This window comes from Thamnophis sirtalis, unplaced genomic scaffold (genome assembly GCF_051295495.1).
Source record: "Thamnophis sirtalis isolate CommonGarterSnake01/CBP01778 unplaced genomic scaffold, rThaSir2_p1.2 scaffold_4, whole genome shotgun sequence".
Classification (NCBI taxonomy): Eukaryota; Metazoa; Chordata; class Lepidosauria; order Squamata; family Natricidae; genus Thamnophis; species Thamnophis sirtalis.
This window is the reverse complement of record NW_028261384.1, coordinates 82,217,381-82,234,827: the sequence shown is the minus strand read 5'-3', so window position 1 is coordinate 82,234,827 and position 17,447 is coordinate 82,217,381. Positions and strand designations below refer to the sequence as shown.

General features: G+C 41.0%; 1 protein-coding gene across 1 annotated transcript in view; it reads left to right on the top strand.

Annotated features, from left to right (window-relative positions):
* CEP72 (centrosomal protein 72) overlaps positions 1 to 13,830 on the top strand; it is a 52,991-nt gene extending 39,161 nt beyond the window's left edge. Inside the window, exons 13-14 of the mRNA XM_087714412.1 lie at positions 9,609 to 9,720; positions 13,664 to 13,830. Of these exons, the coding sequence (XP_087570538.1) occupies positions 9,609 to 9,720; positions 13,664 to 13,814 (263 nt within the window). The 3' untranslated portion in view covers positions 13,815 to 13,830. The remainder of the gene's footprint in view (positions 1 to 9,608; positions 9,721 to 13,663) is intronic.
* The last annotated feature ends 3,617 nt before the right edge of the window (positions 13,831 to 17,447 follow it).

Below are 17,447 nucleotides of genomic sequence, written 5' to 3'. Positions count from 1 at the left end.
GTGCTTTCTTCTGAAGTGCAGGAGGTGATTGCACGTGCCATTTCACAGGTGATAGCTGAAGGACTTCAGCACAAGTATGGCCAATCAGAAGGCAAGCGCAGGAAGAACCCTGGGGCTTCCATGCGCAGGGTGGGGCACTCATCCCTGGAATCTTCTGCCATCAGCGAGGTTTCTGTAGGAGATGAGCAGGATCAGGATGACCAGGAACTGTCTGAGGATGAAGATCTTCCTCCAGACACCCCTGCCTTCTAGAGTTGTTCAAACCCACTACATTCAAGTCCATTTTGCATGAGGCAAAAGCCATCACGCAACTTGGTGGGTCCTCCCAATCCCAGGAACAGCATGTTCAAAACACAGGCTCTGGTCCAGGAAGTTGTCCTTGTGCCTGAACTGTTTATGGAAGTGGTGCAACGCCAATGGTCCCAGCCAGGTTCCCTGGCCACTCCTAGCAGGGAGGACAAGAGACTCTATTCAGTGGAGGTGAATTTGGAAAATGTCCTCAAATTACCCCCTGTAGATCCTCCAGTGGACTCTGACATCTAATTCGGTTCTTTCGGCAGACCTTATGGAGGGTCTCAAATCAGAGGATAGGAAGGCAGAAAAGGCTTGCCACAAAACGCACCAAGCGGCAGCCTGGGCAATTAAGGCCTCTACCTCTGCCTCCTTCTTTAATAGGGCTTCTATCCTTTGGTTAAAGCACCTGCAGTATAAATTACCAGCAGAGGACACATGTCTCAGACAAGACATAATTAAAATTATTGCAGTGGCCCAGTATTTGACTGATGCCTCCTTAAATGCAGCAAAATTTGCTTCCAGGGCACTGGCATCTAACGTAACATCTCAACACCTCCTCTGGTTTTGCCATTGGCAACTAGATATGAAATCAAAATGGAAATTGGGCGTTGCCCCCTTTAAGGGTGACAAGCTATTTGGGGAGGCCTTTGATTCTATGCTGGTCGAATCCAAAGATAAGAGGAAGGTTTTTCCCATCAGTAGCAAAAACAGGAGAGGAAGAACCAATCTTATTTTAGGAGGCAGTTCTTTTGGGCATCTGATTCCTCCTTCAACGCCTCAACATTCCACAGGCCATATTCCCAGCCTTCCGAAGGGTCTCAGGGCAGGCAGTCCTTTCGAGATAGAGGCAGGCAACAGTATCCCTACCATAGGACTAACCAAAGAGGAGCCTCCCAGATGCCCTTCCGTAAGACCAAGTGACCAGCATGGTCTGTCTCCCATCAGGGGGTGACTCCAACAGTTCGCTGACCAATGGCAACTTACCACATTGGACTCTTGGGTTCTACAGATGGTGAGACAGGGCCTCACCTTCGAGTTCATTTCCCTTCCCCTGAGGAACTTCATTCACTGTACCACTCCCTCTTGCCCAACCAAGAGGGAGCTGATGCACAAGGAGATTCAACATCTCCTGGAAATCAACGCCATAGAACCAGTGCCAGTAGATCAGGAACAGAGGGGATTTTACTCCATCCTATTCCTGGTACCAAAGATCTGAAGAACCTCAATTACCATGTAATGTACAGGAGGTTCAAAATGCAGTCCCTGCAAACCATCCTTGAAGGGATAAGGCACAGGGATTTACTCATATCGGTAGATCTAAAGGAGGCATATTTGCACATACCAATTTGGCCTCATCATCGAAGGTTCCTGAGGTTCTTCTACGCGGGCTGACACTACCAATACAGGATCATGTCCTTCAGCCTGTCGTCAGCACCCAGGACCTTCAGTAAAATTCTCTCAGTGGTGGCAGCAGACCTCAGAAGGAGGTCGGTGAGACTAGTATGTTACCTGGATGACATCCTCATTAATCATCGTCAAGGGAACAGACAGTTCGCGACTTCTGTGACACCATGAGAAGCCTCCAGGCCATGGGTTCTCTGTAAACCTGGAGAAAAGCCACTTGGATCTGACCACTTGGCTCATTCACTTAGGCACGGAAATCGGTACCCTAGCTTGCAGGGTTCACCTATCACAGGAGAGATTAGACAGCCTAAGAGCCCTAGTTCTCAAGGTGCAGGGGGAAAGGCAGGTGCCAGTCATTCATCTGTCCCAATAATTGGGCAAGATGATTTCCTGCATAACAGTGGTCCCCTGGGCAAGGCTCCATGCAAGGGCACTCCAGTGGATCTTGTTACCACTACAAAAAGCCAACAAGAGCAGTTCCCTGACATCAGTCCGACTTTCCCTGAAGATGAGGCGCTCCCTCTGATGGTGGCTGTCTCCGGTCAGGAAGAAAGGCCACCTGTTCAAGGAATCAGAACAGCTGGTAGTGACTACAGATGCCAGCCTATTCAGCTGGGGCACTCACCCAGGCAATCAAGTGATGCAGGGCAGGTGGTCTCTAGAATCAGACCGCAACATCTACTGGCTGGAGCTGAGAGCAGTGAGACTCGCCCTTTGCCATTTCAGATGGGATATTCAACACAACCTCATCTTGTTTATGACAGACAATGTGGCCACCAAGGCCCATATCAGCCGCCAAGGGGGACACGCTTCCAGTCCCTCATGACGGAGGCAGAGGCCTTGAGCAAGTGGGTGGAACAACATCTTCAGTCAATTTGGACCACATCTCAGGAGTGGAGAACACTTAAGTGGGCTGACTGAGCAGGACCATCATAGACAATTCAGAGTGGCCTGCATCTGGACCTCTTTCACCAGCTAACACTGAGGTTTGCAGTTCCAACAGTTGACCTTTTTGCCAGCCAGAAGAACACACAGCTTCCCCCCTTCTCCCATTTCCACTCTCCTCAGGCGGAGGGGATGGATGGCCTCCGCTGCAGGTGGCCGCCCAGATTTCTATACACCTTCCCACCTCTGCCTCTGCTTCCACAAGTAGTTCATAAGATCATCGCCAAAGGGGCAGAGGTTCTCTTGGTGCCCCCTCATTGGCCCAGGAGGTCTGGTATACCGATCTCATCCATCTTTCAGTGGCGAATCCCTGGCTCATCTCTCAGGATCAGGTCTCCTTCAGCCAGGGGGCCATTGTCCACCCAGACTCCCAGTGGCTTCAGTTGTCTGTCTGGCACTTGAGGGGGACCTCCTGAGGAGGGATAATTTTTCAAACAAGGTGATCCAAGCGGCCAGGAGGCTCTCAACCACCAGAATTTATGATTCGATTTGGGCCACGTTCATTCCCAAAATTAACACTTGGTTTCACAGGTCGCAGGAGGTTATTCTACTGGACTTTTGCCTGCAACCCAGACATCCCAGGGAACATACCTCACATACACTGGATGTGCGATGAGCTGTACGTAGCTACGTGAAGAGAACATGGAGTTCCGTAGGTCTGAGCCATTTTTCATATCTTTCCAACCAGGCTCAATGGGGCACAAGGTGACATCATCCACTATAGGCTGATGGCTGAGGGCATGCATCGCCCTGGCATATGAACATCAGTCCAGAGCAGTTCCACACAACATCACCCTCCACTCCACGAGGAATGCTTCCATGACACGGCCTGGGCGACACAGGCAACAACAGAGGACATTTGCAGAGCAGTGACGTGGTTGTCCCCCCTCTTCATTTGTCCGGAACTATAAATTGGATACAGCTGAGGCTTCATTTGGCAGATGGGTGCTGCAGCAAGTGCATTCTGTAGCCGAACTGTTGGCCTCTTCTTCTACCCGCCCTGGGGACAATTAACTTGGGTATGTCCCATGCTTGGACTCTCCAAGCAGCGCAGAGGAGAATGACCATTGGCTTATCTGAAGGGTCGTTCTCTGTGTGCTGCGGAAGAGTCCAACCCCACCCAAATATCGTGTGGGTCCAAGGTTTGGGAACACCAGACGATCTCCACACCATCTCATCGCACCTTCTGATTCCAGGAATCGTTAAAAAACTGGCCTTAAGGAGGAACAGGAGGTGTGGCTAAAGAATTTGAACTCAGTCCTTGGGCAACCAGACTAATCAATGCTTGGACTCTCCTGCAGCGCATAGAGAATGACCCTTCAGGTAAGCCAATGGTCATTTCCTTTATACTATGCTTAGTACCTATGTTCTCCTTGAATTTGTGAAGATGACCATCAAAGATACAGACTTTGAGGGACATTCTGCATCCCATTTTCGCTTAATTCTTTATAACTGGTTACAACTTATAGTTTTCAGCTTTGTGATTGCCCAGAAAATTATGAACTACTGCAACAAAACTATTCCAAACCACTTTCTCCATCCTGTTCAGCTTCTTGGCAAATTCATCACACTCCATGACTTTCTTTATCTGTGGTCTGATAAAGATACCAGCTTTACCTTTGTCTCTGACAGCTATGGAAAGAGATCTTGGAGGTACTTGAAAGGTGCCGACTCTGTTTTTAGAAACATGACAAATTATTTGATGAGACCTAATTTGATATGCAATTGTGGCATCAGCACCTTCCAAGGGTTTATCAGTGGCTCCCACTTTATGCTGTTCTTCCCTATGGAGAACTTGGTTCACTGTGGCCAGTTCCTTCTGTGATAATGCACTTTAGTGACCTGGCTGTCCCAGAGGCAAAGAAACCCAAGAAAACTTATTGAAACTGCCTTGCAGGCTCATCAGGAATGACACCATTTTGAAGTCTCCAATGACCTCCCAGCCATAGTCACCATACTTCAAATCACTCAGTAACATCTTGACACTGGTATAGTCTTCTTTTTTTATATTATTAAATTTTTTTTAAATTTTAATTTAAAACAAGTACATCTTTCTTTACATGCTATAGAAAGTGTATCAGTCGGTCACAAATAAACTTTCGTACATCTCCTCCACAGTCAACAAACATAACTCATGTTAACTCAAGCATTTTAACTCAGATATTCATACATATCACCATCGTCATATATCCATTTTCATTTGACTGTAATTATTATTTTAAAATATTAATAATAATAATACTCTTAAACAATACATGCCCACACCAGTGGGAAAAGAAAAAAAAACCAACAAAAAAAACCAAAAAAGACAAAAAGAACAAAAGACAAGGCAGGGAAGAAAAAAAAAACCACAGGTATATATTATATTTTAAAAAAGTATATCAGCTGGTTACAACATGTTTTGGTGCATCTCTTCCATTAATTCATATTAATTCAAATATCTTAACTCAAATGTTTACCATATTGACATCATTATACCTCCACTTTTAGTTAACTACAATTATTCAAACATCCTTCAACCTTAACTATGCCAAAGGTTTAGTCCATAACCACATGCTGACATTTCATTTACTTATTTGTAAAATCCTCTATTAACATCAAATCCTCATATTCTATTTTAGCTGAGCATCCATAATATTTAATACCAAAAAGTCCATTTTCCATGCAGTATAGTTTATTATCATTCTCCCTTTTTTATGTAGTTATATCATATATCATAACATTTTCCCCATATTAATTAATATTTGACTGTATATATTTTATTTTATTTTTTAATAGTGGTAATTATTGTAATTAATAACCTTTATATATAGTCCAAAAGTATTTCTAACCTTCCTTTCTCATATCCAATTATTATTTATCATATCAACTCCACATTATATACATTACTATCAATATCAGTTATTATTCAGCTATATCTATTACAAATAAGAGTAATTAGATTTAGCTAATTTTAAGTTGTATTCTTCCATCTGTCAGCCTATGTCTCTCCAATAACAAAACCTTCTCAGTCCTATTGCCATTCGTTGAATAGATTTACCAAATGTTTTTATAAGCAAGTCCAAACAGGGATATCTTCACACCTTTTTGCTCAGAATGTCTCTGATGAGATAATAATGTTGTCCCAGGCTTGTTAAACTTTTCAAATTGACTTTAATTCTCGAAGGTGGAATTATGGAATCTGCCAATGATGTTTCATAAAGTGTAGTTTCTTTAGCTCCCCTCCTTTCCAGCATAGCATTTCTTCCTTTCTCCGAGATAGAACAGACGTCATTTCTCACATTTTTCATTTGTATTTCAGGAACATTCAAACATTCAGCATTCTCACCTTTTCCTTCAAGTTTTAATGTCAAATAATCCATTTTTTTTTTCAAATCTTTGATAAGAATCAAACAGTTTTCGAAATGCAGAAAAAAGTGTATGAAGCGAGCCCTTGGTTTATGAGCCCATGTTGTGTCGTAGTTAGAGACTCTAATATATTTGCAAGTAAAAACACGCTGGGAGCTGTGCGATCTTATCTGATCTTAGACCAACACAGCCAAGCAATAAAAGTGTCAGATCGTTAGTTTTACAACCCACTTAGAAAGAGTCAGGGGGAAATGTTGAAGAATTCCTTAAAGCGTTTAAGAAATAGGGTAACCACCAGCCATAAATCCATTAAAAAAAAAAACAATTCGCCGCTAGATTCTTCTGTTCTTTGGTTCCAATTAGCTTAAATTTTAGTGCGGACCATCTCTCTTTGAGTAATAAAATCAGCTTACCAGTTGAATCCACTCATACCATTCTTAGGGGCAACCTGCAGTTTCGGTTAGCATACAGCTAATCCAGAAAGGAGTTGGCAGGAGGGGTTAATTCCACGCCCCCCCAGAGACTTTGCGATCGTCTCTGAGGTCACTGGATCTCCCCTCACCTTTCACTGTCTCTATGGGACAGCTAGGGTCTTCGACCCGTCCAAAAATTCCTTCGAAATAGGGGAATTTCAGGAATAGCCTGAAACTCTGTCTTCTCACTGCTAAGCCCCGCCTTCTTCCGACACTGGTATAGTCCTCTTTGAGGTATACAGACTGAGCCATGGGTAGAGATGGGTACTTGTTTCCAGTATGAAGCCAAATAGTTTTGAGGTTCCTGAATTCTATGAATAGCACCATTCACTCGGGTTACAGGCAATTCCTATAGCTTCGAATAGGCCAGTGTTGCAAAAGAATAGCTCATCTTGCCAACTGAAGATGTTGGGAAAACATTGGTGATGCTTTCTCTGTGACTTGCATACTTTCATCCAATAACTTCCACTCCTTGAGCGTAGATGTCAGAAGCTAATCAAATTGTGGAGGCCTTTCTGGTTGGGGAAGTATGACTTGCTTTCCTCAGCTGCATCTGTGAAATTATAATCTGTATCTGCCATATTTTTCTTGCTATCTGAGTTGCTTCTTTCTCCTGAGTATGACTGATCCCTCTCTAGAGGGATGGTACTGGGAAGCTCAGGACAGTGTGGTACTGGGGCAATGGATGGATACATGATAGGAACTTGCCAGTTCAATGATTGGAAGGGTTCACCATATAGAAGTATTAGTTGCTTGAGTGATTAGTTGGTTCCCATCTAATTCTTCAAATAACAAACTTCATGCTCCTTTTTTTCCCCTGTAGAAGCCTGTAAACATGGCAGAATTATATCAATTTTTTAAAATTGATATTTTACACATTACCTAATGTGCAAGATATTACCATAGGGTAAAAAACATGTATCACAGTCTGTATTTTCCTAGAACATTGAAAATAGGGGAAATTGTCTTAATTGCAACTTTTAAAAATAGTAATGAAGCACTGAAATTTAATCTAGAGAACAGCAATTCTTCACCTTCAAAAAATTTTTTTGCAGTGTTTGCATGTGAAATGAGGTGCCTCATTCCCTGGCAGGCACACCAAAATGTACTTTGTAGGCCTCACACATCTTGCCAGATGTTTTCAAAGAGTCTTGATAAATTGTCCACATACATAGCAAAATCCAAAATCCAAAATGCTGGATGCAAGCAACTTCTTGATGCCATCTAAATCAAATGTTACTATTAAGTATTCTGTTACTCAGCAATTAGACAAATAAAAATGTTGGTGTAACACTTGTACTTATATATTTCTATGACTACTCCTAGAAAGTATTCAAAACTTCTAGAAAATTCCAAACATTCTAGAACCATGATGGTGAATTTATGGCACGTGTACCACAGGTGACACGCGGAGCCATTTGTCATGGCACACAATGCATTGCCTTGTCAGCTTCGGCTTTCTTTTGAAGCCATTTTTTGCCCTCCAGAGGCTTTCCTGAAGCCTCTGGAGCGCGAAAAACTGGACCTACGGGCAAACCGGAAGTTCAGAAACAGACTTACGGTTTCAGAGGCCTTCAGCAGGCTTCTTTGAAGGCTCTGGAGGGTAAAAAAAAGACCCTAACAAACCGGGAGTCACTCCGGTTTGCTCGTAAGGTCATTTTTTGCCCTCCGGAGCCTTATGAAAGCCCTTGAAGGCTCCGAAGGACTAAAACCAGTTCTACAAGCAAACGGAAGTCCATTCCCAAACTTCTGGCTTGCCCATAGGGCCAGTTTTTCACTCTCTGGAGGCTTCAGGGAAGTTCCTGAAGCCTCTGGAGGGCCTCTGTGGGGGCAGGGGAAACTCTTTTCACCCTCCGCAGGTGCCTATAAAGCCTCTGGAGCCTGGGGAGGGTGAAAAAAGCACGCCAAAAATGAGGGGGAATGCTGGTCTTGTGTGCATGCGCGCTGGGGTCGTGTGCCTAGCATTATGGGTGCGCTTCCCCCGCTTTTGGCACAAAAGCGAGCCAAAAAGTTCGCCATCACAGTTCTAGAACATTCTAGCCAATTCTAGAACATTCTGGACAGTCCTCACAGTTCAAAAATATTCTAGAAGTCTAATCAGCATTGAATGTGAATCAAAAATGTTCTTGAAAAGAGATAAATTTCAAAATATCAGTGCCCTGATCACATAAGCAAAAGTTTTGTGGAACAATGGTTATTTTCTATTTATTTTAGGCACAAAGGGTTAGGAAAACATTCTTTGTACCCAGGAACAAAAACTAAATTGAAATTTGTCATGTAGTGATCAAGTAGCAGGTATGTGAGTAAGCAGATTTATAACTAGAAGCCAACATGAGTTTGTCCAAAATAGATCATGTCAAACAAATCTTACTTCATTCTTTGACAAAGTGACTAAATTAGTGGACCAGTGAAATGCAATGGACATAGTATAGTTGGATTTCAATAAGCATCACCACCAGATGTATTTGCAACTGGCTGACAAACGACACTCAACATGTAGTACTTAATGGAACAACTTCTACATGGAGGAAAGTAAGCAGTGAATACTCCAGTGTTCTGTTTTAGGGCTAGTACCCTTCAATAACTTCACAAAAGATTTAATGAACTTCCATCTATTACTTCTTGTCCTCCCCTCAGATGTTTTGGAAAATAAGTTGACCCTTCTCTTCTCTCTGTCAGGCCCTGAAGTACTGGACAGGACTATGTGTTATGATATAACTCATAGTCCTTCCCTTTTTAGGCTAGAGGAATCTATTTCTCTCAATTGTTGATCATATGGTTTAACTTCCAGACCACTTATGATATGTGTTGTTCTTCTCTGCACTCTTTCTATGGTCTCAATTTTTTTTATTCTGGTGACCAGAATTTAATTCTGTCAAGATCAAAATAAATGATCTGTGAAAAAGGTACTATCTTATATGATACAGTTGATTCTAATAAAGGTCAGATATACCACTAGCTAGTCTTGTACAAACTCAAATGGCTACCTGTGTAAAATGATTTGGAGAAAAATAAAAACTGGAAATTCATAAACAAACTCATAATCTTTCTCATGTTTCTTTTCCTTTATAGTTTCCAATTATTCCATGTGTGGTATTTGTGTGTTTGTAACTCTAGTTCTTTTTTTTTTTACTCTTGCATTAGATTTTGAAGACCACCATCAACTTTTAATTGACGAGAATGCTAGTATGAAGAAACATCTCCAAAATTTTAACAAGATGCGAGAAATGACAGAGATGTTACAGGAAAACCATAGGTAAAGAATCCCAAATTTTGCTCTTACATGCTAATATTTAACAGTAATTTTACATCCCAGAAATCTTCAGTTCCATCTAGCCAAAATTTACTTTATTCAACTTAACTGTCAGTCATTTCCAATTGACTTTGAACTTTTCATAGCTTAAAAGGAAAGCATCACAATGCAGTCAAATGGATAAATATATAATATAACAATAAAGAAGCTGAAAAATCCACTCTTTCTATTCTTACCTGTTCCTATTCCATTCAGTTAGGAGTACCTCTATATTCAAACATCAGCTTTGAAGACAAGCACTGCCAAAAATGGAGTGGCATCACAGAATCCTTGGAGCAAAAAATGAAAGATGTAATTGAGTACCTTATTGAAACAATAAACCCCATGGATTACTGCCCCTTTCTTCTACACGTGAGGACCAATGACCCAACAATGAATTTAAAAACAATAACAAGAGATTATGAACAGCTGGGGAAGAAAGTTAAATAACTAGAAGCACAAGTGGCGTTTTCATCTATACTTCCAACAAAAGGCCAACATACAATGAGGGAGCAAAGGGTTTTAGAAACAAACCACTGACTTAAAAAGTGTATTGTCAATAGAATTTCAGCTTCCTAGACCATGGTCTACACAAAGGACTACCGTCAAGGGATGGAGTGAATCTCACAAGAACTGGAAAGAATATATTTGGAAAACAATTGGCTCATCTTATCAAAAGGGCTTTAAACTAAAATGAGGGAAGGGGCCAGTCTTCATGACCTTGAGAACCTAATTCCAAGCAAAAACCACTAGCTTACCAATCACATAAGGAGGAAGGGAGTAAAGAGAAAAAAGAAGTAAAAAAAGAAAAACATAATGAAGTAGAGAGTGATGGAAAGAATGGAAATTCCAGTTACAGAGAAATATAAGAAACATACCCAAGACCCATAAATAATTCAAATGCCCATATACTTACACTCAAAGTTTAGGGAACAAACAGGGTTAACTTGAAGTATTAGTACATGAAAGCAGATATGATATAGTAATCATTACTGAAACTTGGTGGGATAAAACACATGACTGGAATGTACTGATGGAAGGATACAAACTATTCAAAACAAACAGACTTAACAAAAGAGAAGGTGGAGTTGCAGTATATATAAAAGATCGCTATATCTCTACAGAAATATACAAAATCAAGGATGAAAACCACCTAGAATCCATATGGTCAATATAAAAGGGAGGAAAATGACATTGCTATAGGCATATGCTACCAACCAAGCAGAAGAAATAGAGGAATCAATTAACAAATGTATGCAGGAAACATACCAAGTAGTAATGGGAGACTTTAACTACTCTGATATTAACTGGGAGACAAACTCTGCAGCAAGTGCGAGATCGAACAGATTCATAACCAACTGAGCTGACAACTTTGTCATTCAAAAGATAGAGGAGGGAACTAGAGGAAAAAGTACAATGGCTCTAATTCTTACTAATAGAGAAGAAGTGATAGAAGTTGCCAGAATCTTGAACAACAGTGACCAGGTCATACTGGAATTCAATATAATGTAAACACAAGAAGCAGAATATAATCCAACCAGTACCTTAAACTTTAAAATAGCTTATTTTAACAAACTCAGAGTCTAAGCAAAATTTCATGCATAAAAATCCTAAAGGGGAAAACAAGCATAAAAATCCTAAAGGGGAAAACAAGTCAAAAGTGTGGGAAACACTGAAAAATATGATCATAAAAACCCAGTCCAACACAATACTGCTGAAAAAGAAAAACAAGAAATCCAAGAAGAACCAGGATCTGATAAACTGAAAGACAAAAAGGATAAGTGACAAAAATGGAAAGAGGGACACATAACTATGGCAGAGTATCAACAGCCGGAATCTGCAAAGATGAAGTCAGGAAAGCAAAGATTCAGAATGAACAAAGACTTGCAACAAAAGGAAAAGATAATAAAAACAAATTTTATTTCAACATATAAATAACAAGAAAAAAGTCAAGGAAACAGTTGGTACACTAAAGAGAGAAGATGGCAAGGAAGTAACAGACACTAGAGAGAAAGCAGAGTTGCTTAACTCATTCTTTGCATCAGTCTTCACACAAAAAGCCCAATCTACCAAAAACATAACTATGAAAGACAGACTATAAATAAAAATTAAAATAAACAAAATGGCAAGAGAACACCTGTCTGACTTTGATTAATATAAATCACTGGGACCTGATGAATTACATGTCAGAGTTCTAAAGGAGCTGGCAGATGTCATCTCATCAGTGGTGGGATTTAGCTGGTTTGGGCTGGTTCGGGCGAACTGGTTTTTAAATTGCTGGCTGGCCCTTCCCCTAACTGCCCTGCCCCTTCCAGGAGTCCCCAGGTGCCCCGTTTTGGCTCCCAGGTAAGTACAGGGAGGCCTACTAGGCCCAAAATGGTGTGCGGGAGCGGGTGCAGCATGGATCCCCCAGGCCCTGTTTTTTCTCTCAGGGCGGCAGAAGGCTAAGTGCTGCCTGTCACACCCCCTGGCCATGGCCACCATGGGCACATCCTCCCAGCTGATCATTAGGGCAGAGAGTCAGTTGTTAACTTATTTGAATCCTACCCACCACTGGAACCATTGTATCGTATCTTTAAAAAATATTGGAACATCGATTCAAAATGCTTGTTGATGGTGCTATCAAAAGTACAAATAACAGAGGTGACAAGGAGTTGCCTTGGAAGATTCCTCATTTGATTACAACTTCACCAAGTTCTTCTCCACAGGCCATCAACTTAGTTTGCTGTAGCTTCATAGAAATCTTCAGCAATTTCTGGATTTGCTGCTAATTCCAAAAATGTCTAAGCATTTCTCAACCCAGCTGTGTGGAACAGAATCAAATGCTTTCTTATAATCTATCCAAGAAGTGAACAAATTTATTTATCTTTTCTTTTAATTCTTCAAAACCAGTTTATCAATCATCAGTTGATCTTTAGTTCCTCTTGAATTTCTGCAGCAAACTTTCTGTACAGGTAGTAAATCGCTGTTTTGTAGATATCCATAAATTTGGTTTGCAAAATGCCTGTAATTAATTTGTATGTTGTTGGCATAATTTTCTATATCCTTCCTAATCAAAAAGGTTGTTAGCCATTTTTCACTTTCTGGTGCTTTTAGAACCTGATTCATTTGGTTTGCTAATGTTGTATGCAAACTTGTTAGTGATTTCAATCAGAATCCATGCAGCTCATGTCAATGGAGATCTCAGTCATTCAAGTCATGTGCCAAAGGCTTGCAAACTTGCATAAGAAGGAAAATGTCTTCAAGGAAAAACAAAGAAAGTCCAGTTGCCTTTTGAAAAAGCACCTTGGGATAATTCAAACAGTTTGTGTCCTGGAGTTGTAGATGCTCCATTGCTGGAGGCTTTCAAGAAAAGAGCGGACAACCATTTGTCTGAGGTGGTATAAGGATTTCTGCCTTGGGCAGGGGGTTGGACTTGAAGACTGTCAAGGTTTCTTCCAGCCCTATGATTCTTTGATTCTATGTCTAAGAATGAAAGCTTAGTAGTAGCGTTCCAATACTTGCAGGACCATCACATAGGAATGGTGTGGATTTGTTCTCTATAATGCCAGAAGATAGAACAAGAACCAATGAGTAGAAATTTTAAACTTGAACTTCCTAATAGTAGAACTATGAAACTGTGGAACAATTTGGTTCCTGAAGCAGTGATGCACCCTCACTGGAGGTTTTTGAAAATAATTGAACAGCCATTTGTGTAAGAAAATTTGAGGATTTCTGTCCGGCACAGGTGGTTAGACTGAAATATCTTCACAGGCCCTTATATCACTACAATTCTATGATCTACAGTAAGTTTATTGCAAAATTTTAATTGCAAAGACTTGTTCTTCCCAGTGGGTTTCATGCCTTGAATTTATTTTCTAATGGAATATGTCAGTTGAAGCAAACTTGTTGTTTTTATTTTTTGCAGAATATTGATTTCTACCAATGAGCATCTCTTAAAACAATTAAATGAAATGCATTTAAAACATAAAGCTGAGGTGGAGCAGCTACATTGCAACTACGATCAGTTAAAGAAAACAATGAATAATCTGTCTCCTAAGTCAAACAATGATAATTAATAATAATAAAAGAACATTTGTGTAAAAAATGTCTAAATGATAAATGTTATTGCAATTAGTGATATGAAAAAGATTAATTGTGAAGGGTATGTTCATTATGTTATTAAATATTTTTATATTAATAGATTATTGAAAATATTGCATTATTTTAATGCAGATTTCAATAACACATTTTCTCTTCTTATGTGAATATCAAAAGGTGAATACCAAAAGATGAATTTCAAATATGGATCATGATTTTTACACATATTATTGATACAGAGCTACAATTTCTCATATGCTAGAGATACAATAGATTCAGTATTGAAATTATTATACAATATTTCATAAAACAATGCCTACCTATGTTTAATTTGAAATCTTATTGTGCATTCTTGGATGGGATTTTTTTTTACTTTTTCGTCATCTTTAAAATATTTTTAAAAATCTGTTCAAATATATTTATGAATGTGTTTGAAGTAAAGGTAGTCCTCAACTTACAACAGTTCACTTAGTGACCATTCAAAGTTACAACAGCACTGAAAAAATGACTTATGACCATTTTTCACACTTGTGATTGTTGCAGCATCCCAATGGTCACAAATTTCATTTGTATGCTTGACAACTGACTCACATTTATGATGGTTGCAGTGTCTTACTAATTTAATAACTGACGTACTAATTTAATAACTGACGTGGCAAGAAAAGTCATAAATCAGGCAAATTTCTCACTTAGCAATATACATTTTGGGTTCAACTGTGGTTGTAAGTTGAGGACTACTTGTAGAATCAAGTGTAATTTTTAATATACATATAATATTTTCCAAAAGTTTTAAAAGCAATAACAGCTGATAAACATTAAATTAGGTAGAGAAAATGAAAATGAAAGCGAATAACCGAAAAAGCTAAAAGCACAATAAAATAAGAGGAAAAAAGAGAATATATATAAAGCAATATATAAATGTATAAAGAAGTAGCTTCCAATAATCTTCACAGCAATTACAATATATATACAATTATATTTTAACTTCTCTCTTTGAATTTACATCATGACTCTCTTATTGACTCATGACTCATCCTTTCTAATCCTCAAAACCAGCAGGCCCAACCTTTCTGGTTCCATGGACTGGTGTTGATGGAGGGGAGGAGATAGTTTTGCAAGTGCTATGTGTGCAAATGAAATTTCGTGCACTTGCTTGCAGCTTGCATGGCTTGGTACTCAATGGGTTGTGGGCCAGTACCAGTGCATAGACCAAGGGCGGGAACACCTGCTCAAAACAATGTCATTTTTTTTTCATTTTTAAGAGAAAAAAAACTCCACAGAGTTTTCAGGCTCCAATAAATGCAGATATCCCTTTTCTGATCAAAGAAGTTAGTTTGTCCAACTCAGCAAGTTGTGTCAATTTCACCAGCCCTTTCTCCATAGTGAGTAGTGCTGAATCTTTCCATATTTGTGCATATAATAATCTCATTGCAGTAATCAATTAATATTTCAATTAATTGATTATAGCCTTCCATAGCTTTTTTCTGATCATCCAACAATAATGCTTTCAATACCATTGACCATGATATTCTTCTGGAGCGGCTTTAGGAGATGAGTAAGAAGCCTTGTGCTATCCTGGTGCACTTCCTTCCTCTTCGGCCATTCTCAGTCAGTATTGATAGGAGATGAGAGATCCAATGGGTAAGGGCTGGATCTATCGCCTCCTATCAATACTGACTGAGAGTGGCTGCAGAGGAAGGAAGTGCACCAGGATAGCACAAGGCTCGGTACTCTCTCCGCTCCTGTTCAACATTTATATGAAGCTGCTGGGTGAGATCATTTGTCACCATGGACAGAGGTGGTATAATATGCTGCTGATACTGAGCTATATGTCTTGGCTCATGGTAAGTTAAGCAATGCCATGTCCTCCCTCTCACAGTGCCTGGGGGCTGTTCGGAGCTGGATGGGGAGCAATGGGTTGAAACTAAACCCTGGCAAGACCAAGTGGCTTTGGGTTTGGGGTTTGTTGCCTCAGAGAGAATTGCCACCTTTGGTCTTGGATGGGGTGGCACTACCCCAAACAAACCCTGTACGTAATCTGGAAGTTACCCTGCACTTGCAACTCCTGCTCAAAGAGCATGTTTGTGGTCATGGCCAGCAGGATCTTTGTGCAACTGTGGATTGTGAGCCAGATAGGCCCTTTCCTGGACCAACAATCCCTATTTACAGTCACTCATACCCTAGTCTCATGACGGACAACCTATGCCACAGGTGGCACATGGAGCCATATCTGCCGGCATGCAAGCTGTCAGCTCCAGCAGGCATGCGTGCCAGCCAGCTGATTTTCAGCTTTCCAGAGGGCCAGGGGAGACTGTTTTCACCCTCTCCTGGCTTCAGGAAAGCCTCCATAGCCTGGGGAGGGTGAAAACAGGCCCAATGGGACTACTGGAAGTTCAGAAATTATCATTTCTGGAGGACCTCCGGGGGGCTGCGGGAGGCCATTTTTGCCCTCCCCAGGCTCTGGTAGGTCTGTTGGGCCTGTTTTTTACCCTCCTCAGGCTCCAGACCCCCAGAGGAAATACCAAGCCCAGCTTGGAGGTGAGCAGTGTGATGCATGTGGGGGGAGCGTTTGTACACACATGCGCATGTGGGGGCGCACTTTGTATTATGGGTGCAGGCACGTACATACACCATCACACACATGCTCACATTTTTGGCCCCAACAACAAAAAGGTTAGCCATAACTGCCTTAAGTCACTTCCCACTTTAACTACTGCAATGTGCTATACATGGGTCTGCCCTTGAAGAGCATCTGGAAACTCCAGTTGCTGCAAAATGCAGTGACCCACGTGGTTTTGTGCAGACCATGATGTCCACATGCATCACCTCCTGCGGGAGCTACATTGGCTGCCTATTTGCTTCCGGGTGCAATTCAAGGTGCTGGTTGTCACCTTTAAAGACCCAGAAGAAGGGCCTTCTCCATGGTGGCCCCCTGTCTCTGGAACATCATCCCCACAGAGATTAGAATGACCCCCACTCTAGCACTCTTCCAGAAGGCGCTGAAGACCTGGTCCGGCCAGTGGGCCTGGTGAACCCAGAGCGGGATGGAGCCTATTAAATGGCTAGTATGAGGTGCTGTCGCCGGGGCAGGAGCTGGGGGGTGATTTTATTTTATTATATATAATTCTTTTATTAGTTTTATTGTTTTTATATGATGTTTTTATATTTTTGTAAGCCACTTTGAGTTGCCATAGGCTGCAACATAAATCTAAATAAATAAACGCTCTTCAGTAGGATCTGGTGCAGGCCTTGGTTCACTTAGAACAGAAGCCTAAAGTACTGTAGTGCAAGATCACAAACATCTTGGCTAAGACCCAAGTGGAAGGAACTTTGCAGATTTTGCATTGTGGCTCCTCTGCAGGGCCAAGATTCTTTGGCTGGCTGTGACATACATTTTACTCACCTTCCATGCCAAACCCTTCTTCAACAAGTCATCTTTATGTCTCTGGAACCATTCATCCATTTCCAAAGCATCTTTTAGCAGTTTCATCACTATGACCCCAGCCAGCTGCGTGGAGACTGTTCTCTGCTGCCTTGTGAGCCCTGGCGCTGCAAGTTGCATGGATGGGATGATGTAGTTAAAAACCTACTCTCAGGTACTTCTGTACTGG